Raw genomic sequence first — 21,354 nt, forward strand, 5'->3', positions numbered from 1 at the left:
AATAAACCCTGAAAGAAAAACTTCGGTTTATAACTCATCTGAAACCCAAAATTAATTTTCTAGTTTGTAGTCTCTCCATGGTATTTGTTGTGTTTTATTAAGTTGTGAGTTTATTTCTTTTTGTTGATATGTTATGATGAAGAATTAATGACTTGAATGCAACTGTTGCAAATTTATTGAGGTTATATTCAAGTCATTACCAGGAAGTTCTATGGCTAGCTAAATATTATGTCCGTAACATAATAAGAGTGTTCAGATGGCATTGTAACCTGCAAAAGAAAGTCTTTCTGAGGAAAGTCAAAAATCAATACAACTAGGCTGTGTTGGTCTGTTCCCACATTGACTATGAAAACAGTGCTGCCTATCGATAGTACAATCTTCTTAAAATTCAATTTCACATATTTTGCACGTAGGAAAGTTGATCGTAATCATTATTTACAGATCTAAATTTGAAGATTAAATTTGCTGGGATGCTGAAAGTACTGAAGTCAATCTGAAATATTGCTGTCAGAATTTGATGGCTCAGGATAAACCAGCATATTTTTTTTACTAATCAGAGAGAGATATGGAACATCGTCAATAAAATTAAATATTCTGTAGTTAAACACTGGATACTGATTTTGCTCATGAAGTGAAGTGAAATAATTATTGTTGTTTTAGCTTATCCAAATGGAAAAGTGAAACTGACAAATATAAATGGATAGAAAGAGAAGTAAATATCGTAATTGAAAATGAATTTGGATACTCGCACAGGTAAGAGGAGAAAACTTTATTATATCATTAGAAGCTTAAATGAAGAGTGGAGCAGAGAGCTTCCTAATTTAAGGATTTTAAAAGGGGAGAAAAAAGTGTTTTATTTAAAAATTACAATTTGGTTTCAATTAGAGCTTTACATCTACCTGAAAAGGCAGATAGGACATAGGTTAAAGCTGCCACAAACCTCCCAGATTTCATTGGAGTTTATAACTTTGAATCGATCTATTGTTTGACTCTCAGGTGAGATTCAATGGAGGAACCATGAGTGCAGAACTCCCAACAAAGACAAGGCCTATTCCCATCACTGTTACATCCCTTCCATTATTATCTTCTACTCACTGGTTTACAAAAGTATCTCAATTATACTTTCTGTGAATTACAGAAAGGAACCATAAGTGTTCATTTCCCACAGTTCATATGTTGCATCTGTAAATTTGAAATTTAAAGAAAAAGGTGTGGATAGATAAAACAGCTTTAGTCCTGATTATCCTGAGGTCAGTAAACCGATAATCTATGGAGAGGAATTCAATGTATTTGACCGGTTGTAGTATTCATGCTTTGTCCCTCAGAGAATACATTCAGACTTTGGTCTAACCATCACCATTCAATCATTAACAATAACAACAACAACTACTTGCATTTATATACGCCTCTAATGTAGTCAAACATCCCAAGGCGCTTCACAGGAGTGTAATCAGGCAAACTTTGACACCGAGCCACATAAAGTGATATTAGGATGGGGTCAAAGAGGTAGGTTTTAAGGAGCGTCTTAAAGGAGGGGAGAGGCGGAGAAGTTTAGGGATGGAATTCCAGAGCTTAGGGCCTAAGCAACTGAAGGCACGGTTGCTAATGGTGGAGCGATGGAAATCGAGGATGCACAAGAGGCCAGAATTGGAGGAATGCAGAGATCAAATACCCTGGGTGGAAACCTTCAGGTCCTGGAGTTTGTCAATCTTCAGTATCATTATTTTCTCTACTACTATTTTGTTTGCTTATACTAAATCTAGTAAGTTCCTTCCCTTGGTTTATTTTTAGTTTTCTTCATATCTCTGCTACTTTATCCTCATCCTCTACTATGAAGACTGATACAAAGTAATTATTTAGCAAGACTGCCATTTTCTTCTCTTCAAATACAATATCACCAGCATCTGTCTTTAAGGGGCCAACCTTACTCTTAGCCACTCTTAACTTGTAAAAACTTTGTGTTATTCTTGATAACCCTCGCAAGCTTTTTTCTCATATTGCCTTTTTGCAGCTCTTACTACTTTCTTGTATCCCATTGTTGCTTTTTATATCTCTCCCAGTCTGTGGGATCTCCCCTGCTCTTGCATTTGTATAAGCCCTTTTTAGTTTTATACTATCTCTCACCTCTTGACCAAAGTTGTTTAATTACACAAGTAGAGCTCATGCCCTTTAGGGGTATGTACAGGTCTTGTATTGTGCCAAATACTACATTGAACACCTCTGTTAACAGTTCCACCCAGTTTACTGTGGTCAATTTCTGCCTCATCCCTCAAAGTCAGCCATACCTAAATTTAAAACCATGGTTCCTGACTCGCTCTTCTCTGTCTCAACTGTAATATCGGCTACATTTGTGTTATGTTCACTGTTATCCAGGTGTTCCTTTACTGTTGTTATTATTGAATTTTTGACATGGTGGGATTTGAGCTGGTGATTGCTGGTTTTAATATTCCAATACCTAACCAGTACACGACAACACCTATAAGCAGTGCAGGTAATAATTCTATGACCCTCAATCATTCTTCTAGATAGGTGTTATCTCCAGTCCCTTTGAAGATGTCAGTAGCCGCCAAACAAGTACCTTCTCTAAAGTTCCAAAACTCTGTGATGGGGAAGCTGCTGTGTTTTTATAAACTATTGAGGGGAAGGCACTAATGAGAGGGAGGTACCAGCGATGGGAATGGATTTCACCTTTCTCCACTGATAGGAACATAGGAACAGGAATAGGCTAGTTAGCCCCTTGAGCCTGTTCTGCCATTCATTGAGATCATGGCTGATATGTGACCTAACTCCATATACCCGCCTCTGCCCCATATCCCTTAATACCTTCGGTTAACAGAAATCTATCAATCTCAGATTAAAAAATAACAACTGACCCAGAATCAACTGCCATTTGTGGAAGAGAGTTCCAAACTTCTGCCACTCTGCGCGTAGAAGTGTTTCCTAACTTCACTCCTGAAAGACCTGGCTCTAATTTTTACATAGGATTACATAGGATATACAGCACAAAAACAGGCCATTCGGCCCAACCAGTCCATGCCGGTGTTTATGCTTCACTCGAGCCTCCTCCCGTCTTTCCTCATCTAAATCTATCAGCATAACCCTTTATTTCCTTCTCCCTCATATGCTTGTCCAGCCTTTCCTTAAATGCATCTATACTATTCGCTTCAACCACTCCCTGTGGTAGTGAGTTCCACATTCTCACCACTCTTTGGGTAAAGAGGTTTCTTCTGAATTCCCTTTTAGATTTCTTGGTGACTATCTTATATTGATGGCCTCTAGTTATGCTCTTCCCCACAAGTGGAAACATTCTTTCTGTATCCACTCTATCAAAACCTCTCATAATTTTAAAGACCTCTATTAAGTCGCCCCTCAGCCTTTTTTCAAGAGAACGCATATCTGGTATCATCCTTGTAAATCTTCTCTGCACCCTCTCCAGTGCCTCTATATCCTTTTTATAATATGGTGACCAGAACTGCACACAGTACTCTAAGTGTGGTCTAGCCAAGGTCCGATACAGGTTTAGCATAACTTCCCTACTTTTCAATTCTATCCCTCTAGAAATAAACCCTAGTGTTTGGTTTGCTTTTTTTATGGCCTTGCTAACCTGTGTCGCACTTTTAGTGATTTGTGTATTTGTACTCTGAGATCCCTTTTTTCCTCTACCCCACCTAGACTCACACCCTCCAAGTGATAAGTGACCTCCCTATTCTTCCTACCAAAATGTAATACCTCACATTTATCTGTGTTGAACTTCATTTGCCAATTATTTGCCCATTCTGCAAGTTTATTAATGTCCTCTTGTAATTTGTTGCAGTCCTCCTCAGTATTGACTATCCCCAATTTGATATCATCTGCAAATTTAGAAATTGTGTTTTTGATTCCAAAGTCTAAAGCATTAATGTAAATTGTGAACCGCAATGGTCCCAGCACTGATCCTTGTGGAACACCACTACCCGCCTTCTGCCACTGTGAATAGCTCCCCTTTACTCCCACTCTCTGCTTTCTGTCTTGTAGCCAGCTAGCAATCCATTCTGCTACTTGTTCTCTGACCTTATTCATTAGTCTATTATGGGGTATCTTATCGAAGGCCTTTTGAAAATCTAGATAAATTACATCTATTGCATTGCCATTGTCTCTCTGTTACCTCTTCAAAAAATTCAATAAGGTTGGTCAAGCAAGATTTTCCCTTTTGAAATCCATGCTGACTATTCATTATTCTTTTCGTTTCTAGATGTTCTTCTATTCTCTCCTTTAGTAGAGATTCCATTATTTTTCTTACCACTGATGTTAAGCTGTTAAACTGACTGGTCTATTATTCTCTGGACATGTTCTATCCCCCTTCTTAAATATAGGTATTATGTTAGCTATTCGCCAGTCCTCTGGCACTACACCTTTTTCTAATGAATTATTAAATATATGTAGTAATGCTTCTGCTGTCGCTTCTCATTTACACCTCTTCTAGACCCATCTTTTGTTTCATTACTTGTCCTATTACCATCTCCTTTTGCCTTGTACCATCACCCCTTTTGTCTTTTAAGAACATTAGAATTAGGAACTGGTAGTATGCAATACAGCCCCTTGAGCCTGCTCTGCCAATTCAATAAGATCATGGCTGACCTTCAACCGCAACTCCACTTTCCTGCCTGATCTCCATATCCCTTGATTCCCCTAGAGTCCAAAAATCTATCTATTTCAGCTTTGACTATATTCAACGATTCAGCATCCACAGTCCTTTGTGGTAGAGAATTCCAAGTATTCACAACCCTCTGAGTGAAGAAATTCCTCTTCATCTCGGTCTTAAATGGCCAACTCCTTAGCCTGGGACCCCCAGTTCTAGACACTCCAGCCAGGGGAAACAACCTCTCCGCATCTACCCTGTCAATCCCCCTCAGAATCTTGTATGTTTCAATGAGATCACCTCTCATTCTTCTAAACTCCAGAGAGTATAGGCCCAATCTACTCAATCTCTCCTCATAGGAAAACCCTCTGATCCCAGGAATCAATCTAGTACCTTTGTTGCACCTCCTCTAAGGTCCTTCCTCAGATAGGGAGACCAAAACTGTGCACAGTACTCCAGGTGTGGCTTCACCAAAACCTTGTACAATTGTAGCAAGACTTCCTTACTCTTCTACTCCAACCCCCTTGCAGTAAAGACCAACATGCCATTTGCCTTCCTAATTGCTTGCTGTACCTGCCTGCTAACTCTCTCTGTTTCCTGTACAAGGATACCTAAACCTCTCTGAACACCAACAATTAATAGTTTCTCACCATTTAAAAAATATTCTGTTTTTCTATTCTTCCTACCAAAGTGAATAACCTCACATTTCCCCACATTATACTCCATCTGCCACCTTATTGTCCACTCACTTAATTTGTCTATCTCCCTTTGCAGGCTCTTTGTGTTCTCACAGCTTACTTTCCCACGCTGCTTTGTATTGCTAGCAAACTTGGATACATTGCACTCGGTCCCTTCATCTAAGTCATTAATATAGATTGTAAATAGCTGAGGCCTAAGCACTGATCCTTGTGGCAGCCCACTAGTTACAGCCTGCCAACCGGAAAATGAGCCGTTCATCCCTACTCTCTGTTTCCTGTCGGTTAACCAATCCTCTATCCATGTTAACATATTACCCCCAACCCCATGAGCCCTTATCTTGCATAGCAACCTTTTATGTAGCATCTTACCAAATGCCTTTTGGAAATCCAAATATACAGGAAACTTTGGTTTATCCGGAGGTTAACTGTCCGGAATGCTTGATCCACCGGCAAAAATCAGGAGCCGTTTCGTTAGGTTTTTTTTCTTCTCGTTGCTTTTTTTCCACTAGTCAGGCTCTGCAAGGTCTCGCTGAAGCTGTTGCTAAGCTACAGAGACGCTTGCAAGGTACGGCTGACTGTTTAGAAGCTGTTGCTAAGGGTTTGTTGCCAGCTCGGTCCCGTCGGTGCCGGATATCACAAAGTTTCCTGTACTACATCCACTGGTTCCCCTTTATCTACCTTGCTAGTTACATCCACAGAAAATTCTAATAAATTTGTTAAACATGATTTCCCTTTCATAACACCATGCTGACTCTGCCTAATCATATTATGATTTTCTAAGTGCCCTGTTACCACTTCCTTAATAATGGATTCCATCATTTTCCCGATGACTGATGTCAGGCTAACTGACCTATAGTTCCCTGCTTTCTCTCTCCCTCCTTTCTTGAATAGCAGGTTACATTTGCTACCTTCCAACCCGCTTGGACTGTTCCAGAATCTAGGGAATTTTGGAAGATCACAACCAATACATCCACTATCTTTGCAGCCACCTCTTTTAGAACCCTAGGACGTAGGTCATCGGGTCCAGGGGATTTGTCGACTTTGTATCCCATTAGTTTCTCAAGTACTTTTTCTCTACTGATATTAATTACTTTAAGTTCCTCACTCTCATTAGCCCCTTGGTTCCCCACTATTTTGGTATACTATTTGTGTCTTCTACTGTGAAGACATACAAAATATTTGTTTAAAGTCTCTGCCATTTCCTTATTATAATTTCTCCTATCTCAGCCTCTAAGGGACCAATGCTTACCTTTGCTACTTTCTTCCTTTTTACATACTTGTAGAAGCTCTTACAATCTTTCTTTGTTTCTTGCTAGTTTACTCTCCTATTTTCTCCCTTTTTATCAATTTTCTGGTTATCCTTTGCTGGTTTCTAAAGTGCTCCCAATCCTCAGGCTTACTACTATTCTTTGCAACATTATAAGCCTCTTTTAATATAATACTATCCTTAACTTCTTTAGTTAGCCATGGATGGATCACTTTTCCCGTGGAGTTTTTAATTTCTTAATGTAATGTATATTCCTTGAGAATTGTGGAATATTCCTTTAAATGTTTGTCACTGCTTATCTACCGTCATATCTTTTAATCTAATTTACCAATCTACCTTAGCCAACTCACCCCAAAAACCTATGTATTTGGCCATATTTAAGTTTAAGACTCTAGTTTTGGACTTAGAATACCACATTGGGTTTGAGAGTGAAATACATATATTATGATCACTCTTCCCAGAGGATCCTTTACTATGAGATTACTAATTAACCCTGTCTCATTACACAGTAGTTTAGAGGGAGCTTAACTCTATATTTGGACCGTGCTGTACCTGACCTCGAATTGCTTGATGGGCCTTCCACCCTATCACAGACCTTCCCTTTTGTTCTTTCCTCCCCTCTCTCCTTTCCCTGCTTCTGCACTTACTTAATTGTGTGCAGTTTTGGTCGCCTTATCTGAGGAAGGATGTTCTTGCCATGAAAGGAGTTAAGTGAAGATTCACCAGGCTGATACCTGGGATGGCAGGAATGACGTATGAGGAGAGATTGGGTCGATTGGGCTTGTACTCGCAGGAGTTTAGAAGAATGAGAGGGGACCTCATTGAAACTTATAAAATTCTGACAGGACTGGACAGACTAGATGCAGGAAGGATGTTCCCGATGGTTCTGGACTCCCTGACCAGAGGTCACAATCTAAGGATAAGGGGTAGGCCATTTAGGACAGAGATGAGGAGGAATTTCTTCACCCAGAGAGTGGTGAACCTGTGGAATTCTCTACCACAGAAGGCAGTAGAGGCCAATACATTAAATATATTCAAGAAGGAGTTGGATATATTTCTTAAGGCTAAAGGGATCAAGGGGTATGGGGAGAAAGCAGGGACCGGGTACTGAATTTGGATGATCAGCCATGATCGCATTGAATGGCAGAGCAGGCTCGAGGGGCCGAATGGCCTACTCCTGCTCCTATCTTCTATGTTTCTGTTAAAACCTGTTGTATCTCTAAGTTTTTCCAGTTCTGACGACAGCGCATCGACCTGAAACATCTCTCTCCATAGATGCTACCTGACCTGCTGAGTATTTCCAGCATTTTCCTATTTATTTCAGATTTCCATCATCTGCAGTATTTTGCTTTTGCTGTGGTATCCACTAGTCTGAAACAGTGCTAGTGAACATGTTTGGAGATGTATTTGGTAATAATTGAATAATACATTTCAGACAGATGTGCAGTCACTAGTATTGTTCCAGAATTTAAACCTTGTATAAGTCATGTAGATATTAAATTGATTGTTACCTCTAGTTGGTTAAGCACAGATTTGACTGAACCAGATGTCTGTGTAATCCCTTTTCATTGTTGCCGTGTTTCATTTTAAGGATAAGATTAAATCTTAATTTATAGCAGGTGATTCCATTTATTACCAGCGAAGGAAACTGTATCAGCGAGTCATAGAAGAAGCAAGTTTTATTGTTACTGTTTACACAACAACATTTTTTTGAAGTTCAGGAGCATGTTTCCAGAAAAACACACACTATTACATCAAAGCTGAGTAGACTTGTACTGTTTGAAGATTGCATTGTTTGTGATATTCAGGACACTTGTTTATTTAAATAGGAACAGTTGGACTGTTGTCTGCTGCAAAGCTACTAATGAAAATCTGCTAGAAGTTAACATTTTTCTTTTGTAGGTCAACCATCTGTTCACTCATGACGTTAATGCTGCTTCAGTTTGCAATGCAGCCTGCCAGAGGCTTTGAACTGGAAGACAGCGACCAAAGTAATATGGATGGTGTCAAAGAAATGCCTTTGTACAAAAACATCAGATTGCCTGATGAGCACATTCCTTATTTTCTATACAATACCATACACATAGCTATTAGTTGCAAAAAAGACCCTCTCTGTCCATTTAAGGTAGGTCTGATTATGCGTACAAAAGCATATTGCATGCACTTTGTGTAAAGGAATAACTAGTAGATATTTTTTTTTTAATTTCTTGATGAAGTAACAGTACATCTGTGATACAGACCGATAGAATGTGGTTTCTTGTTCATAATCCTTCACAAACAGGCTGTCTAGGCCAGTGTTTTTCAAGCTTTTATGTTTAAAAACTCCCCACAAATATTGAAACATGTCCAAGGACCCCCTGCAAATATTATACGATTTTGCACAGCGTTATGCCAATTGCAGATGCACAGGTCTCGCTTCATAGTGTGAACAGTAGTATTGCAGACCCACGTGGGTCTATAGTGCTGCCGGCAAGATAAGGCTGCCAGTTTTAGTTATGTAAATGCAGGAACTGGTTCCATGTGTTTCTTCTCTGAGTCTCTGGAGCCAAGCGTGCCTGCAGAGACTGGTTCCTAACTGAGTATGAAAGTGGGAGAGTGGCACATGCAGATTGCTCTTCCAAAGCTGGATGCAGTTAAAAAGCACAAAATAAAAATGCCTGATGATCCTGTCCTAGGGAGCTCCTATCCTAATTTGCAAAGGATAGCGTCGACTACCAAAATGGAAAAATATTACAGAAAACATCTTTTATTCGTATACAGCAACAGAAATGATATGCTTATTATTCAATAAATGTAGAAAATACAGAAATCTGATGACCGATACAAATTTGATGACCTCACAGATCTCTTGGGATTCCCTTGTGAATGGAATGCCAGTTTGAAAACCCATGGTCTCGGCTCATATTTGAAGAATGGCTCTTTGGGCAAAGGACCAGAGGGCTACTGATTCCCATGAAAAGTTATTGCCCACACTGGCACGATTCAGTACTTTTGGGAGATGAGGCTATGATGAGTCCTGTCATAGACACTACTCAATTTACTTAATACCTTGAGGCAAAGCTTTGCAAAATTTCTCCCTGACCCTAAAGGCAATTAAGCAAAACTCAAAATGGATTAGCCCACAGATAGCATTTGTTGGCCCAATAAATTCTTGAAGCTAGCCTTGCAGCCCTTTTGGTATTTAACTGGAGCTGCCAGTTATGGAGGAAGGTAGAGTTTATCATTAAAAAATGGTTTAGTCCTCAAAAAAGTTAATCCTCTGGTCAGCAATAGCTTATAAAACAGAAAATGAGAATCTTGGCCCCAATTAATTTCTTCTTCCCTTTAATCCAAGGAGTACTTTTTCAAATGAATGTAATAAACATTAAAGCAGTTCATGTGTGAGAGAAATTAATTTTCAGAAATAAACATTAACATATTTGCTCACACAGCCAACCTTGTCTATATTCACAACCTTTTTAATCAGTGACTGGATTATTAACGATTAATCTGTTGATCTTTAGAGCAGTTGAAATCACATTTATATTTTATATTGCATGAATGATAAAAGCTTGTTTAAATGGCCATTTTTTTGTGGGTGAGCCTAGACATTTAGTATTGATACCTACTCAATAGAGACATTATAGCTTAGTTTGATCTTGTCTTTACCTGGATTCCCATATATTCACATTTCCAGAAGGGGTCACTTTATTGTCATCAGGAATAGGAGCCTTGGCCTAAAAAAAGGGCACATAGGCCAGTTGTAATGCCCATTTTGCTGCCTGAGGAGAGATCAATTAACTTCGCACAAAATGGAGATCAAACCTGGGACCATCTGTCTGTCTAATACTCAGTACTTTAACCATTGGGGATCCCTGCAGTATAGTTCTTAGCAGGACTTGACTTGCTGTTCAAAATACTATAGTTAAACAAGTTTGCAATCTGTACACCTGAAACAAGGACAGTGGCTCCTGGACCTTGGAAGTGCAGAATTTTAAAATACTGCATGTGTAAGATGAAATGTTTTATGAAATATTAAATATTATAAAGACTAATAAAATAAAGGCAACTAAACTAAAATTGTTGTTGATTTAATAATATTCCAGAGAATGAAAACATTTAAATTTGTACTGTTTAATACAGTCTCTTTACCTGATATTATACATTGACAATAACTCTCAAATAAACATTATTGTGTAAGAATTCTGAGGTGAGTGGATATTTTGCTAGTGCTTGAAGTAACTATGGTTGAGGTTTCAGGACTTTGATGTTAAGTGGGTGTCTGATGAGCAAACTAGATGTTTGGATTAGAATTTGTCAATGGACTGCCTGAATTGTACTGAATATTTTTTAAATGATTTCTATGTTAGTACTGCAAAAGAAGGATAATACCAGTAGATAATGGTGCCTGTAATATCCTAAAGGGGTCACAATTTTGTGTTTAATGTAAATAGTGAATCTTCCACATACTTTGACATACTTTTTAAAACAAGATAGCATCATTACCTTTTGCTAGAGAATCAGAAAATACAACATTTGTTGATACTGTTTGATTAAGGGCTTTACATTGAAAAAATAATTGAACAGTCCTAAAACATAGGTGTTTTTTAAAAAGATACAAGTGTAGGGCTACTTTGCAAACCATCTGGAACCAAGAACCAAGCAAATGGGCAACCTGCACCCATATCTCTAGCAATGTTGCATTGAACCAGTCGTTATTTGTTGTACGAAAGTTGCTGGGGATAATTATCCACCTGATTTTCTGTCCATGTTGAGAAATACCTAGGCTCTACTTAGTGTTTTCTCAACAGCCATAAGGCTGAGATTGGTCATTTAATTAGTTGGGGATTGTGGAGTGAACCTATGCCCCATCAGTGCAGCAATTTAAAGGGCTGTGCTACCATGCTGTCTCTGAATCAGCGTTTAAAATGCATGCAACATATTTATAAATTTGTATCACCACTGGACAATAAATCCTACTAATTACCTACATGCTTCCATGGCGTGCTTCTTTTGTGAAAATTGTTCACAAAAAAACGGGGTCCGGTTGAGTTTTGTCCGTGTCAAACGGGATCTGCTCCAGGCTGCGCTTACCTTGCGAATACGTTCGCAAAGACGGGGTCGCCTTTGGCGGAGTGAGGCGGTTGCTGTTCCGTGGTTGTTCGTCGGTTGTGCGTTGGTCGTCTTGTGGGAAGACAAGGTTCAGGCGCGCGTTGCTACCGTGAAAATCGTTCACGGATACGGGTTCACCAATTGTAGCGTTGGAATTGATGAGCTCCCGTACTCACGTCGTTGGGTCACCAATGTAGCGGTTCGTGTAGATCGCCACTAAATAAGAGAGTTTGACTTTGACGAACTATTAACAAGTTGTTTATTTACAGGAGCAGACTAATTACATCAGGTAAGATGGCAGGTAAGATGGCTGACTGTAGGAGCACCGTGGTATAGGTCTTGTCCCAGCGGGGACTCCACGAGGACTAACTAGAAGTTTCCCAGCTCAACTGCCAGCAGGTTCCGAGCTCAACTGCCAGCAGGTTCCAAGCTCAACTGTTGGAAGGTTCCGAGCTCTGATGTCATGACATCAGAGTACAGGAGAGAAGCCTGAGTATAGTAACAGACACATACAGTAAGGTAAGTTAAAGGGAATTATGTATCTCAATGTAAGGGACAACCGGTGGTACCGCCACATATCACTAGTTGAACTGTGGTAGTATTCAGAAGTACTTAAAGCTCAGAATAAAGAAGGAAGTCTGATAAGGAATAACAACAATAATTTAATATTAAACAAGCCCTCTTTTTCAGTGTTATACCACTGTTTTGACCATTTTGCTCTTTTCATATTGTGCTGACACATTATCAGTTTTTTTTTACTGAGTGTAAAGAATGCATAGACAGTAATTTGGGTGAAAAGGTTAAGACATAGATGACCTTGAGAAATTTAAGTTAATTGCACATTTGCTTTTGCTGTAGAAACACTTGAGAAAAAGGCAATCCTGCTGGGGATATGAAAAAAATTGCAAGCCAGAATACAGATTCAGCTACCCAGTGTGCACTGATGCCACTTCAGGCTGGTAAGACCTATAGCAAAGGTAATAAAGTGCACAGTGTATAGATTTAGGGATGCATTTCAGTTGAGTGAAGAATTCTGTGTGTTTTCTACATGTCAACTAAAGGAATAACTGTAGACATCACTGTGCAGTTAAATTTAGACCACAATTTTACCTCACTGCAGCAGCTGATTCTCAAAAATAAGTTGTAATTTTCCAGCAGGAGCTTGGGGCTTAATTTTAAGGTCCTGGACTAGAAAATGTTCAGTCTAATCATTTGCAATAACCTTTAGTCAGGTTTTTATACTAAAAGATTATCAGCCACTAATGGACAGGAGTATAGTTAACATGTAATGGAGATCTTAAACCATGAATATTAGAAAGTTTGAAAGTCAGTAAGTACAAATGATTGTAGAATCCCTCTATAGAAACTGTAAATTGTAGCTTTAAAAAGAAAACTTTCTGTCATAAACCCTGAATTAGAACCTCAAAGTTTCACCTTAAGATAAATGATTTGTGAAATGTAACCAAATATTGTAATTGCTTCATAAACGATTAATTTGTGATCAATTTCTTATAAAATCTGCTGTTTTCCGTGTCAGTACCTGTTACAAATGTGTCCAGCAAAACACAACTTTTAATTGAAGTGATTTTCCTATTAAAGGAGCTTTAATTGCATTGCATGACAAAACCCAAGTCTTTTTTATTTTGTAAGTATTGATGTAAATGTTGTGGCATAATTGTTGAGTTTAATTTTCAGAGATAGACCTACAAGGGGTAATGTTAACCGCTAAAATCAGGTGGGAAGTAAAATTGTAAAAAAATTTTAAACACGACTCCAACATGTCTTACACCTGCTCACCTGGTTTAAGTGGAGGCGGGATGAGGGACGGGTGACCAATCCGCTCTCAGGAGGTGGGTCTGCTGTTGAAACCTTTTAAAGAGGCTGGGTGTCTCCATTTTAACAGGGTTTCTATTTTTAACTCATGTTGGCCGGGTTTCCCAGGCTTTGGGAAACTCGGCAGCTAAAAGGAGGCAAGGAGGGCTGGATCCATAAGGTAAGTGCCTTTACAGCACTGCTTGTGAGCCATGAGGAGCAGGAGTGTTTCCTCCAGGTCCAACAAGCTAACCCTCTTAAACCCTCCCACCTCCATGATATCCTCCTGACCCCCCCATCTCTTTTACACCCCCCCCCCCCCCCCAACAATCTATCATCTTCCCCGATCCCCTGCGATCTGTCAGCTTCCCCCACGATCTCTGAACCCCCAACCAGGCTCTACCCCTGCCCCCCCCCCCCCACCGTGATCACCGCCCCTCCCCCCCCCCCCCAACCATGCTCTATGCATGCCCCATGATCATCGACCCTCCCCAACCACGCTCTACCCACAACACCCTCCCATGATTTCACCCCCTCGCCACCACTAAACCTACCTGCTCCTCCACTGCACCCTTCTGCATCCGACAGGCAGCCAAGCCTGTCAACCAAGCCTGTCAATCGGGCTGGCAGGGATCCTGGGAACAAAAAATCATACCCGCCCAAGAGTTAAAACTCCACAGCTTCAGGTAAACCCGCACTTCCCGACTATAACCCCTCCCCTCCACTCCAAAACCCAGTAACTATCGGGGCCATAATCTTACAGCCATTTGATTTGTTGTTTGTTGTCGGAGTGATCCTCACTTTGTGCTTAAAGGCACGAGACCCAGTAGTCAGATCAACTTAAGAGATTTTATTGGACCGCACTCATGAGCAATACAAGCAAGCGATGAATCTTCTACAGAGTAAGTAGATAGATGTATCAGGGGCTAGGAACTCACCAGTTGAGGTTGTTCACCTGATAAAGGATTTCATTACATATTCTTGAAACACACCTACTTGTACAGTTTCTTTGTCTGCATCTGTCACTCATACTCTCAGTAGATGTCACATGGTTGGTTTTGACACAACCCTGGGAACTAAGGGCCCCAATTCTTAACTGTACTTATCAAGGCTATTGTTTGGCTGAGCTCATCCCTTTCTCTTAGTAATTTTCCATTCTCCCTAGGCCTTAATTGTGTAATGTTTATTATAATCATGCCTAGTTAGCTTAATTAGGTTCCTTCATATTATTATACGCTAACTAATCCCATCATGCTCAATACTTATGCAAAGCCATTTATCCTGTCGTAGTACTCTATCCTATAACTGTTGATGTACAACGTGCACCATGATGTTATTTGAAATACTCTGTTTTATATTTCCCCGAGTACTGTGTGTCCTTTGCAGTCGTTAAAGCATCCTGATTGATTGACCTATCTACACATCTTAAAATTCTTTACTTTAAAACATTTTCTTCCAGGGTAAAATACTACCTTCTGGAGTGCAGATCAAGCTAACCACCGCCTTAGTCAGGAGTGTGGAATGGTACAGCCTGTGTATATTCCATCTCTACTATTCCCTGATTAAACATCTTCCTATTCAGATAGCTACTTCATGTCTGCTTTTAATCAGTAAGAGGAGGGAAGGTTGCCTTAGTCATATATCAGATTTCCAGGAACAGCAGAGGAGGAGCTGGTTCAGTGATGGCTTGGATGCCGTAAAGTAACAAAACATAGACTTACTGGCTTATTGCATGCCAACATCAGGGCGGCTGTTTTCCAGGCTCCAACTGCTCCAGACTCTATTTCATAAGTCTGTCAACTTTATATATGAAGCACTAGTGGATACTCTTAAATTACATTTAGCTCCAGGTTTACTAAATCACTTGAGATTGGTAACTTTAATCTAAGTATATGAGTGAAATCTTGGCCAAACTTTATTTGTAATTCATTGTGGCTGTAAGTATGGTTCATGCTGCACTTGCCACTCAACAGCCCCACTGCCAGTTGTCACATTTTCCATCCTTTTCCAGCTCTTTACCAAATACCACAAGGAACTGTAAGCAACAAACTGATGGGACTCACAACATTCTTCCCTTTTCCCACTTTACAATTCCAGGGAATTACCTACCTTAAACTTGGGAGTAAATAAAAAGGAACAGAAATCAGCTGCAAACTCAGAGTTGTAACAAGTGCACACACAACACAGAAAGCCTCACTGACTTCTATTGGTAACCATCCAGTTATTGGTCTACGAGTCACAGTCAGAAATATAATAATCTAATAAACTGGGAGGAATTATTCTTGTCCCGTCTCATTTATTTTCTTTTTTATTTATTTTCTTCAACTTTTTTATTTTGTGTCATGCCTCCCATGTGCTGCTGGAACTGGCCTCATGTGGGATAGAATTGCTGTCACTGAGCTTAAAAACTATGCAAGCAACAAAGGATCTATACGATTGCTAAAAGTTTAGTTTGCATCCACAGATCTCCGTGAATGGTTCTTTAGGACAGTGGGGTTAATTTTGAATTACTGTAGCAAACAGCCAGCACAGATATGATGGGTGGAATGGTGTAAACTTCCATGGTTCTGTGGCTTCTGTGAAGTTTTCACGTGACATTTTTGTAAATTTGTAAGAAACTAAAGAATGTCAGAAAATAACTAGTGTAGTGTAGTAGAACCAAAATATTATAGATTTCTGAGAAATTGTCCCAACGATATACTGGTCAAGCTGTTCCAAAATAGTACATTACTCTATTATGCAACATGGTTATTTGTTTCAATATTGTGAATGTTAAAATGTGTATCTGTGTGCATATCGCATGTGCAATTTCACATGCACTGAGCTCCAAGTTAATTTTGGTTCTAATAATATGACATGTTAGTGTTCAAACACTGCACCTTTCTCCTGAGTTCTTGGCCTATCAAACAATGGAAACTAAGTAAAAGTAAAATATGTCCAGAGTGTACATAAAACCCATCTTTGTTGTCATTCAGCTGAAGAATGACTTGAAGATTGTAGGAACTTGCTGCTTGACCAGGGTGAATCGTCCACTAACTAGCCTTCCAGGGTTTCATTTTATATGTTTTGTAACAGGGCCAACACAATAGAAGCAGCACAGGAGATTTTCTGGAAGCAAGCTGACTTTGGTTATGTTAAAGAAATGCTTCATGAGATGAAAACACTGTGTGAACCAGTCAAACCAGTAAGACTTTGAAAACTACTTTTGATTTGCTTATTTTAAAATTAACCTTAGGCCTTTCTATTTACTATATTATTTTCCAAACTTGATTTCTATGAAATGCTGAGTTTTGATTTTAATCAGGTTTGACTAATTCTTTTCCTCTGGGATTTTATTTCAGGGAGATTCATCCCTAGCGTGCTCAAAATACACTCGCTATTGCAGAGCTACAAATCTCTACATTGATTTGAGAAACCCAAGAAGAAGCACAGATAGGTATCTGATTTCAAATGTTTTGTTTGTGCTAAACAGCAGACTCTTTGTGAATGAGTATTCAGAATATACTTCACCCTGTTAATGTAACAAGTAGCAGTTCATGCCCCAATTGCGATAGGATTTACATTCTGCATTTACACATTTTAGTGACACAATGTAGATCTACTGAATCCAAAGCAGTCCCAAATATGTCAACTTCATGGCTTCCCATTCAAGATGGTGGTCTAGAACTAGCCAACAAATTCCAGACTCAAGTATGTGCTATGGTGACATTGGAGGAGTTGTTTATACATGTGTGACCAATATAACTTTGTCACTCTAAGGTGGAATTCTTCATTGATCAAAGTTGAGTATAAGACGGTCACGCATGTGTGGTGATGTAAGAAAACTACTAAGCACTTGATTTAAGTATAAAACAAAGCTTTAATCAACTGTTTCACAACCATGAGATTCTAGTTACATCACTAGTTCCTGGTTACAAAAACATCCTGGGAAAGCTGGGCCCACGCCCGAGTATTTATACTCCTTGGACGGCGCCACCAGCTGGCCGCCCAGTGTTATTTCATGAGTCATTTCTTCATGAATGATAAGATTCATGACATGTGGTGTTGCAGCCTCTTCCAGAACTAAAAACATGTATGTATCTATATGTGCAGTGGTGCACCAAGTTTCAAAGAAAACAGGATTAGCCAGTCTGCATAGCAAATAACTTGACCTCTTGGCTCAGCAGATATTGGACTGGTAGATGTTTTATGCAAGTTCTCAGTTAGACCACTGAAACTTTAAAAGACATTTTCTGCCCTCTTCTGAAGATGCTGAATCTTTGTTGGGACAAAATTTCACGGATGATAGCAGTTCTCTGGAAGCTTCCCCAAGAAGGTTTAATTCTTTATATCTGATAGCACCAGACAGCGAGTGTCACCAGACTATTTTATCATGGAGGGCATCTCAGCTGAACTTAATTTTCACTCATCTGACTTCCAGATGTGTGCACTTTCCAACAGGGGTCACTAGTAGCAGTCAGGATAATTCTTTCTCCTCTCTTGCCCAGGTACACTGAGGCCAATTGTAGTTTCTCTGCTGTCACCTTGGCTGAAATTGGCTAACTCCGAGCAGGTTGGGAATCAAACCTGGGACCTTCCCAGCCTTTTTAGATCAGTACCCCTTAGCCCCAGGCAGTGCTTGTACCACTGAGCTGTTGTAGAAGCTTCAAACCACTGGATTAAATGTAATGGTTTCTGTTGTGAAGATTGAAGGCTAGCACGTCTTCATCTCACCTTACTGTAGCATACTTTAGGATGCAAAATTGGCACCATTGGCTCAGAAGTCACTTAGCATCTTATGCTATTAATTCTTACCTGTGCATCTGGAGATTGTTGTGCAGCAGCAAGTAGCTATGAAATTGTGATGGGACAGTAATGTGGCAAAAAAAATGAATACTGGCCATGGGAATAAAATAGAAAAGCATATATCCTTCTGAAAAGGACTGGATAATCTTTTAGACTACAGTTATATTGTAGCTATGATGAATAGTCAGCAGATCTGGGTTGTACTGGAGACTAAGGCTTCAGTATTCTCCCCCCGACAGGTAGGAGAAGGTTGAGGGGGGGGGTTAAACCCCCCCCCCAATTTTTTTTTTTGTTTCAAAAATATACTTTATCATAAATTTTTTTTGTTCAAATACATGACAATACAGTCCACATCTGGTACAATACAAATTAACTGCAGTACATGGCACTCAATTTACAGAGACACGTTACAATACATTTTCATTACACATTTTATAAGTCATACAGCCCGAGGGATCAAGATACATTCCAATACTTGTCAAAATACAATACACTATAATCCACCAATCATATTACATATGGCATAATACAGATGAATGCAGTACATGGTACTCTCTTTATATCAACAGATTACAAGTGCATTTACATTATACGGCCCGAGGTTTTTTTTTATACTGGTTCCAGCCCCTCGGTGTACACTGGCGGGAGGGCCTTAGACTATGGCCCTTCCCATCGTGCCTTTGCGGCGGTGGCACCAACCTTTAGTGCGTCCCTCAGCACGTACTCCTGGACCTTGGAATGTGCCAGTCTGCAACACTCGGTTGTGGACAATTCCTTACTCTGGAAGACCAGCAAGTTTCGGGCAGACCAAAGGGCGTCTTTCACCGAAAGTTAAACCCAAAAAAATGCAAAATATGACCCCAACTTGACACGTACGCGCCTGCCACCATTTTCACAGTGGCGGGTAACTTACCGTGCGAGTGTCCCATCTTGGAGAGGCGGGACACTTCATTAACATATTTAAATCAAGCTTCCATAGTGCAGTTGGGAGCCTGATTTAAATTAGACTACTGCCGGCCGGGTTTCCCAGGGCTCAGGAAACCCATCAGTGAAATGGTGGCTCCAGAAGGTTTTTATAGCCTTTTATGGCACTCCTTGTGGGCCAGGAGGGACAGGAGTGCTATTAAATTCAGCAAGACCTCCACGTCCCGGTCTCATCAGGTTCTTTGGTCACTTTCAGCCACCCCCAAAGCCTCCCCATAAATATCGGTGCCTAAAGGTCCGTGACAAAGGAGCTGTGTGTATGTGTGCTTGGACACATGCATGGTCCTGTTCTCCAGGTGCCTGATTTTTAATGTTATGAGTGCACCAGTGGGAGCTGCCACTTTCTCTGAACGATAAAAATAATAAATAATTTTTAAAATGCTCAAGTGGACCAGTTAAAAGTGAGATTGGGGCTTGACTCCTGAGTTATATTGTCACTTTTGTGTCATTGGGCCCCCAAAACTGCTACCCAGCAATGCAAAGTCCCCTGAAATTTAATGTTAACCTCATGTTAGCACCTAGGATTCCACACATAGTCAATTTCCCTCTTCCAAGGATATTACTTCCCAAGTGAGATCTTGCGTGGCATTTATATTGCCAGTTTGGTGCTGATGGGAACATTGACTTTGGTGCCAAACCAGCATTCTAAAGAGGGCAATGTTGCTTCCATTGGAGATGATGTGCACCATCAAGAGATTAAAAAAAAATCTTCGAGTTATGGCTGATGCTGGCAAGACCACAATTATTGCCATCCCTCATCCCTGGTTGCCCTGAGAAGATGCTGGTGAGCCTTCTGTTTTTTTTTTACAATGTAGTGATTTTTTTTTTTTTACAACTAGGTGACTTGCCAGGCCACTTTAGAGAGCATTCAGAGTCATCGTGGGACTGGAGTAATGTGTAGACCAGACCAGGTTTGGGGGGCGGAGGGAGTAGGTTCCCTTCCATGAATGACAGTAATGAACTAATTGTTTTTTATGACAGTCTGACAGCGTTTGTGGTCATTTATTTCTGGTGCCAATTCACAATTGACCAAATTAATTTAATTCAGTTTCAGAACTTGCTGTGGTGGGATTTGAATTCAAAACCTTTATAGGTTCCTGAGCTTCTTATGTGAATAAGTGATCTAATATGAATGAACAGTAGACAAAGGGCATACTCTAGTTGAAGTTACAGAATTATTCAATGTAATGTTTGTGCATATATATTGTATACCCCAATAAATTTAGATCCCACTTAAGGTATGTTTCTTTTTAACCAGACCTCAAATTGTAAGGGCCCCTTCAGAACATGTTTTTATTTTGGAGTACCAATTTTTGAGATCTCATAAGAATTAGATCTTAAGGGATACTAAAAGTTAAGTCCTTGGTGTTCTATGTTTTATGTGTAGCAATGGTAGGGTAATATTGTAGAGGCCTCAGTATTAATAGCCTTTTAATGCTGTAAAGAAAAAATGCAGATCTTGCCTTAACAGATACAAGGAGGATTTCCTTCAGGATGGTGAAATTGGAGGTCACTGTAAATTGAACAAAAAGGCACTGATGGCTGAAGGAGAACACAAGAGTCCTCTGCAGTCCTGGTAAGTTCTTGTACCTTTTACAGTATTACAATATTTAGACAATTATTGTGGAGGAATGATTATTCATGTTTCAAGATGTTTTGGAAAAGCTATATCTTGTGGTTTTCATCCTTTTTTACCACAGAGGATTTAAGTTAAGGAGCTGTCCATCTGTCATCTGCATCTGGTTGCTTGTCACACAAATAACTATAACATCTTAATTTAGGCCTTCACCAAACTTAAATACTGGAGCACGCAAGGTTTCATAGCTTATTCAACTGTCCGTCCCCAGGGAATATTACTAATTAAATTTTAGCAGTTTTCTTTGCTAATTGTCATGTATCTTTTCTTTTAGTTGTTTAACAATGGTGAGTGGATTTACTGAGTGCACTTTAACTACAATGATATTTATGAACCTCAAAATTAAAACTGATTGCAAATCTCAGCCACATGAAACCTCAGTGCATTCTCACATGGAGTGTTCTCCCAATGACTCTTCCAATCACAGCATGAATGATTTCAAAAAGATATTGGTGGAGACTTG

The 21,354-nt window shown here is 39.7% G+C and overlaps 1 protein-coding gene across 1 annotated transcript in view; it reads left to right on the forward strand.

The window, feature by feature from the left end:
• The first annotated feature begins 696 nt into the window (after nt 1–696).
• Nucleotides 697–21,354, forward strand: part of eogt (EGF domain-specific O-linked N-acetylglucosamine (GlcNAc) transferase) — a 74,693-nt gene continuing 54,035 nt past the window's right edge. The window contains 7 exon segments of the mRNA XM_086001472.1: nt 697–726; nt 728–753; nt 8,486–8,708; nt 12,533–12,633; nt 16,562–16,670; nt 16,828–16,922; nt 20,727–20,831. Of these exon segments, the coding sequence (XP_085857598.1) occupies nt 697–726; nt 728–753; nt 8,486–8,708; nt 12,533–12,633; nt 16,562–16,670; nt 16,828–16,922; nt 20,727–20,831 (689 nt within the window).

Source organism: Somniosus microcephalus, chromosome 11 (genome assembly GCF_052327205.1).
Source record: "Somniosus microcephalus isolate GS21.2 chromosome 11, FLI_Smic_1.0, whole genome shotgun sequence".
Classification (NCBI taxonomy): Eukaryota; Metazoa; Chordata; class Chondrichthyes; order Squaliformes; family Somniosidae; genus Somniosus; species Somniosus microcephalus.